This window comes from Perna viridis, chromosome 14 (assembly GCF_037379345.1).
Source record: "Perna viridis isolate PV_CMFRI_1.1 ecotype Kerala chromosome 14, ASM3737934v1, whole genome shotgun sequence".
Lineage (NCBI taxonomy): Eukaryota > Metazoa > Mollusca > Bivalvia > Mytilida > Mytilidae > Perna > Perna viridis.
The window spans coordinates 6518600-6526372 of NC_142458.1; the positions used below are offsets into that span (position 1 = coordinate 6518600).

Consider the following 7773-nt stretch of genomic DNA (forward strand, 5'->3'; position numbering starts at 1 on the left):
ACACATTGAATTCCGTTGACGCATTGCCATGCAAACGCCGAATAAAACATGGAGCCTCTTGTTTGTCCCATTTCAAACCAAGGAAGAAATTGACTATGCCGTGACCAGGTTGTAACACTGTCAATAGATGTTTTTTTCCGTGTTGGCAAGTTCTGATTGATTTACAAAATACGCGAAAAGTTCCGTACCTTTGTAACTACTCCCAGCGGAAAACTTTGGGTAAACTTCTGGGTCTAGTGGATTGGGGTACTGTAAAATGTAATCTGCTTTAAACGCTACGATATTGCCTGGTATTACCACAGATGGAATTTTAAACTTTTCCGAAATCTGTCAACTCACATGATCGTTGACAATGTGGAATACTTCGTTTGGCTTTGCAGTGAAAGGATTTATGAAAACTTCCAAAATTTGTCGCGTATGGAAATCACGATAGACGAGAAACTCGCGGGATAAAGACATCCAATTTCCATTCTGTTGTGGTATCTTTCGATTTATATTGTAACCTTCCAACCAAAATAATGGCACTTGTCGGAGTCCTGCTAATCTTCCATAAACTGTTCCGTTAATGTAGAAAATACAAGTTTCATTCGGATTAATTGAACTTGATACCCTGAGAAAGTCTTCGAACGATGTGAATTTGGCATCAGAAACCACAAATAACTCTAGAATCAAAATAATGATCCACATCATTTTCCCCTGAAATAAAGGAAAATGTGAATGATTCTTGGACCGAATCAGAAACTGTATTGCATTGTTCATGGCGAACGAGAACGACGTGCGACGCAATTTTGTTTACGAGGATGTTCAATTTTATGAATTGGTCCCTTAAGGTTCAGCTAAAGTCAGTATCTGGGACATTTCATAACTTCTATATAGAATTAACAACATAACAGTGAACAACGTATTTTAGAATAAATCTACAGCTGTCAAGAACAAAATTTTAAGTATGAAATTCATGTAGCCCTGTTCCTAAATGTATGATGCAGTGCAAGCTAGCATGGATTTTCTTGTTAGAATTGCCAATTAGACGAATTGACTGCGACATTTTATGCAATGATCCAGCTAAATACCAACACCGACAAACATGAACTATTGAATTTTCATTTATATCGCAATTTTTCACACATCATTGTTAGCTTGCACTGCACTACATATTTATGTCACAGCATATTTGCATTTCCGAACAAAAATCTATTCTGGTAATTCTGTACATTTGTTCTCAAATTTGATGTTTACATTTCAGTTATATTTTGGTGGGTTTAGTTATGGTGCAAAATAACCGAAGTATCATAATTTACGTTAGATACATAAATAATGAATACACTTGGTAAAGCCAAAATGCAACAACTTGACGTAGGACCAGAAATTCGAACTGTTAAAAAAATGTGGGAGCATGATCAAATAGCGATGGTTCAGTCGATCTGTTTTTCATTTTAGGTCAAATATATATATATATCACCTTTTTGTTTCTTCGAAATTTTTTAAAGAACCTATCTGTATGAGGACGGAAAGAAATAAACTGCTGTTGATTTTCTCTTTCAATACAAATCATGTCAAATAAACAAAATTATTTATTTCAATTTCATTAAATTAAATTTTTGTATCTAAAAATGAAACAATAGTAACAATTCTTTTTATTTTGACAAATTTTGAATTTGAAAAACAACGTGCAAAAACTTTCTATATCAAAAATAACATAAATTCAGATTCTTTTATGCTGTAACGAACTAAAATTATTTTTCTGCATGATAAGCATTGTACTGGAGGAGGGAAATATAAAAAATCAAGAGTTTCATTTGTTTTCTAATATTTTTTGGGTAGGAGACTTAGTAAAACTAGAAGTAAAACAAACTAAGGCTCTGTCTCAGCTTTTAGCGGGGTTTGTGAGATTCGTGTTTTTTTGTATATTAGTATAGTGGATTCCATTTTATTGCATACTGTTAATTGCATGGGAACCCAAAGAACAAAAAGAGTTCCCATTTTATCCATGTAAACAATTCCTCTTATCTGCATAACATAACACAAAAAATAGAACATTCCTCGTAGTTGCATAAATGGTTTTCAAAACTTACTAACAAAATAGTGCTGCGGATAGGTATCAAAACGTGCATTTTCAATGATTAAGAGATAATAAGACACCATAGAATATTACAATGTATATCTAAGTATTCGTTACTGAATAACGAATAACTTATCCACATAGTTCTCGATTCGATCAGCAACATAGGCTTTGCAAAATGAGTTTGAAGTTGCAAATTTTCACATATTTAAACTATTAATTGTACTAAAATTGTATAATACGGAATCGTTTCCGTGCAATTTGTCTAGTTTCCGGACTGTTTTATGAACAGACACATGTAAAGTATCGAGTCTACCTTACGTTTTGATGAAAAGACGTAAGATTTTGAGATTTATTTTTGTACATACATTGTACAAATATCATACACATCTCTTTTTTTTTCGTTGCATTTGTCTGTATATGCTTGGACTTCAGATAAAACCTTCAAGATTTAACCATGAATCAGGGATTCTCAAACAAAAAATGCGACTCGGGGGTTCATGATAAGGCTGGATTTTGTAATACATTTGACAATACATAAACTGTGAACTTTGAATTTTGCATGGAAGCATGTGCAAACATGTACATGCATGTTGTCACAACATTTAATGTCTTATGATGTTTAATTGTGCGCCAGGCTGATGCTTGTAATGCAATATCCTCTGCAATGGCGGATCCACACTGTAAAAAGGAGGGTGCAAGCCGGGGTTATTCAGGAAAAAAGGTGTGTGCAAGGATACTATTTACTATTTTTGTCAATTTTGCACATGAAAATGACAAATTTTCCAATAAAAAGGGGGAAGCCAATCCCATACACCCCCCACTGTGTCCGCCGCTGCTCTGAACGGATTATACTAAACTAGATGATAAAAATAAACCAGATTCCATGTAAAAATATTAATTCTAACGCAAAAATAAGTAAGAAGTTCAGACGCAATAAAAACGAATTTTATTTTTACCTCTCAAAAATACTCCAGTTTTAGTAGCCGTATGAATAGGACACATTGTTATCATAGTTGCTATAGAATATTAGTTCAAAGGAAACATCATTGTCCAGGCTAGGGGTGGATTAAAAAAAAGAGAGGGGCTCTGATCAAGATACAATCTATCGTTTACTATATTTACTGTCTATAAGTTGTTATGAACTTTCTTTCTGTTTTGCGGCGTAAACATACATGTACAGAGCAGGTGTAGTAAGTGGTTTGTGCATTGAATTGTGTGTTACTTCTGTTGTCATATTTTGACAAGGTAGAAAAGTTGTTTTGAACATTTACAATGTCATAGTTTTAATTTTCGGGCAGCTAATCATGTCTGTCTGCTTCACGCAAAGAATGAATAAGTGTGCCACTTTATGGTTCACCCTATTTCTGATTTGCTATTTTCTAAATACCAATAAGAATTAATCTGAATATGGGATCACAATTGCAAAAGCATCCTCGCTACCCTAGGGTTATGGTCTTGTCCCCTCCCTTCACGCAATGGGAGGGACAGCATTTCAATCCTTGCCTAATGAAGTTGCTGTAAAATATAGGAATCGGAAATAAGCCACTCATATTTTGGAAACTTTTCATTGGTCTATATGATAGTAAAGGCCTATTTTATTTGAAATCATCCATTTACAAAAATCTTTGTAACGTTCTCTTTTTCACCGTCACATACTAGATGACTTTTAATCAATGCCAGAGTTTTCTCCCTTCGTTTAAACCAGAATGACATCATTTATATATATAAGAACAGATCGACGGGCGCTTAAGGAAAACAGAGAAAAGGCGTTAAAATTAATATCCTAGCAATGAACCTGGTCCAAACCCTCAGTTTTTCTAATCAAGCCTGTCCTGCTAGTTAATTCTTTAAATTTATATATGTTATTCTCATGACTATTTTAATATTTTTGGTGCTTTGTCTCGACTATATAGATATCCCATTCACCATTCCAATTTCCTGAAAACAAACATTGTTGAGCGCTCGATTATTGAATAACAGAACAAATATGTCAAACTTTTATCTATCTGCTTAAAAAGCATTTAAAATCTTGATCATGTCAAAAAATAAATTACTTTGGATGATATTCATGCTTTTCTGTTGTATCAACAGGTCGGAAACAGAACAGGTTCTCCGGGAATTGATTTCGTATTTTACAATTTTATTATAATTAGTAGTTAAAATGTGTGAAAATTTGCAAATCATTTTGCAAAGCCCATGTTGCAGATCGAATGGAAAACGTAGTGTTTATTTTATTTGTTATGCAGTAAAGAATATTTAGATATACATTGTAATATTCTATGGTGTCTTATTGTCTCTTAATCATTGAAAATGCACTAAAATGCAACCATTTTTAGGGGCAATTTTGTTCTGTGATTTAATAGTCAACTTTTACATTTTTGAAATTGTATACATGTCATCTTTACATGTTATTTGTTTCCCAATACCTACAATGAACGATTCCACTTAGATCACTAATCAAAGTGTATTGGTGTCGATTGATCTTTTGCCCCTCCCCTAATTAATGCAAAATTGCAGAAAACTTTACCGTTTTTCACTTTGATAAGTACGATATTCAAAAACTACATTGATTTATCTTTCCTTTGACATATGATACAGCCGTATGACCTCTCGGCCCATTAAACTCGAAAACTAAAACACTGTTTGAAACCTGTCCGCTGCACTTTATGTAGCACAAGTCTTTTACATCGTACCCAGTGCCCATTCGTTGCTTATGTTTCTACACCATATACGCCCTTGCAGTTATCATTGCGTGATATGTTTAGGTTTCAGTCTTGCGTGTGTTTTCCTATACAGTGCATATCTTTAGGATTAAAATAAAAAAATGATTAAAGAAAACTTTGTCTTTTGTACTGCTGTTGCACTACCAAAGACATGTAGAAATTTAATTTTGTGTCAAAAATTAGGGAGCGTCATCGAAGTCTTGAACTAAAAATATCCATTTTCTTTACTTTCACTTTCGTTTTGCACCTACCTGTTCAGGGGAGAATATTTATTTTATAATGTTAACTTCTCTGAACAAAAACAAAATGCCATTTCATACTGTGATATTTGATCTATTCTATGAGTCATTGTTCATATTTTTGGACAAAACATAAGTTTGTAAAGGGACAATGAATAATCGTACTATAGGGTAAGTAAGTCTCGTCATTTAACTCCGTAGTTTCACGAGAATTGGTCCTAGTCTGCCATTCAAATGCATGGAGATTTATCATTTACAAAGTATTGAGTTCAGTATTAAAAGCAAAACATCTATTCTTTTTTTTTGTGTAAAAGTGTCGTTTCAAAATGACAAATTTCTATTTATACATGACAAGTCTTAAGAAAAAGAGTTATATTGAAGATTTTGCATTGTAATACAGCGTTTCAAGATCCCGGAAGTAATCAATAAAATGTAGATCGGTCTTCGGATTTCAATACAATCTAAATCGGAAATTCCAGGAAGAAAATAAACTAGATCGAGACTTACAGACCCTATTTTAATACCCGCCGTGTTTTTTACATGGAAATGCGAGACTACTTGATTGCCATCTTTATTCAGTAATAACACATTTTATTCGCAAATGAAATCCTAAAAAAGTTATGTCTTTTTTATATTTAGCAAACTAGATCTAATTTTAAGGAACGACCATTTGATATTGAAGTGGGGAGAAAGGTTTGGGAGATTTTACGCATTATACAGTTTATAAAAAAAGTTACGCCTATATTTTTGAAAGAGAAAAAAACGCATTTATATTTCTTTGTCCACCTTGTTACGGAATATAACGAGTTTAATATTTACATGTGCCATAACACTTTTAACCCGTGGATCGTGTCTAGAAAACTATATAGAACACACTTACTCTACCGGTACACCTGGTTCTAGGATTTGCTGACAACGCATTTACGTTTTCCTTGTTTCCTGTGATTTAACTCTAGTTTTTCTTTGGTTATTTTCATTTTTTAAAAGTTATGCATGAATAACAGAAACTAAACAATTTATTTTAAGTTTTTAAATGAAACAAGAAAAGTATATGGAAACAGGGACCAGGTTTTATTGCTAGTTGGAAAATATTGCCTTTAACACTAGGACACCATCGATACCATCGAGTTCCATCCATTTAAACCAGCTACCATACCGATGGTAAGTTCCATAGAAATGTGGATTAGGTTTGGTGATCTCAGCCTCAGGAAATATAAACTGAGCGAGCGATACAGACCAATATTCGCCTCCGCTATCATGGTCGATTCGACTTTTATCATCCGTCACTGTAAGACCAGAGGTTTGTAATGCCGAGATGTAGGTCGAATATGATTTGTTTGCCGCGAGGTCCCATTTTTCACTTATAGAGACAGTTGGTACGCTAACTGTTTTATTTGTTATAGGATTGATCCAATTATTAATCGGATTCGTTGTCTGTGGGTCAAAATACGAAGCAGCTCCGGTTAATATAAGCTGGTAAAAACCATTACAATTACGCATCGTCTTTACTTTCAACAACCCTTTCATATCAGGTAATCTGATAGAATCAGTTCCAACTATTTGAGTCCTTAAAGACGCGTTGAAACTTATCTGATGTTGACATTGTGACAGCAAACGTATTAATCGAGGGTCAACGTGAGGGTCATATGATGCATGCGTCGATATATTGATAGCAGGTATAATTATGTCTGGTAAATTTAATTTCCTCCGCTGATCTATTGTTTCTTTGAAAACGGTCCACGACGTGTCATTTGGTATTTCATATTTTGCCGGGGCTGTCAAAAACTTGTGGTATTTTTGCTTGATCAAATCAAGAATGTCTTTGGTGATGCATTGAAGTCCATCCACGCATTTCCATGCTAAAGTCGCGTAAAAGAGTGAACCTTCTGTTTGTCCCATTTCGAACCAGGGAAGAAATTGACTATGTCTCGACCAGGTATTTATATGATTCACGCTGGGTTTGTCTGTGTTCGCGAGTTCAGAGTGATTTGCATAATACGTAAAGAGTTCGGCACTATTATAAAATTTTCCCGCGGAATATTTAGGATATTTAGTCGGATCGAGGGGATTTGGATACTCCAAAATGTAGTTTGAGTCATACACAGAAACATCTCCAGGTATAAGTTTATATGGGATTTTAACATCTTTGGATAAACGTCCATTCACTGGATCATTAGCAACGGGAAATACTTCGTTTGGAATAGATGTAAACGGATTAATAAACACTTCCAAAATTTGTCTCGTATGAAAGTCTCGATAGACGAGAAACTCGCGAGACAAAGACAACCAATCGCCACCCTCTTCTGGTACTTTCCGATTTATATTGTATCCTTCGAACCAAAACAATGGCATTAACCGGGATCCAGCTAAGCGTCCGTAAACTGTTCCATTAATGTATTCAATTGAAGTTTCATTCGGGTCGATGGAACTGGATACCCTCAGAAAGTCCTCTAACGATGTAAATTTTGCATAAAAAGGTGTAGAAAACCATAAAACCAATATGGCAAATCTTATCGTAGCAAACTGTAGCATTTTCTGCAATAGATGAAATCGACTGTTGCTGTAACTACATGTAATAAAACTTTTACATGGATTGGTGATATTTTTCTTTTTAATAAAAAAGGAAATCATCGGTGTTTCCTGGTTTACACAAAATTAAAAGAAAGCGAATATCACTCACGAGACGAACCCATTTGACAAAAATACGAAAAATTGAAACAAGATTTCAATAGACTAAACACATGCCAAT

At 34.2% G+C, this 7773-nt stretch overlaps 1 protein-coding gene across 1 annotated transcript; it reads right to left on the minus strand.

The window, feature by feature from the left end:
- Positions 1-6101: 6101 nt before the first annotated feature.
- LOC148597944 (uncharacterized) lies at positions 6102-7556 on the minus strand. Its single transcript, XM_088562131.1, has one exon. The coding sequence runs from the start codon at positions 7554-7556 to the stop codon at positions 6102-6104; it is 1455 nt and encodes a 484-aa protein (XP_088418257.1).
- Between the last annotated feature and the right edge of the window lie 217 nt (positions 7557-7773).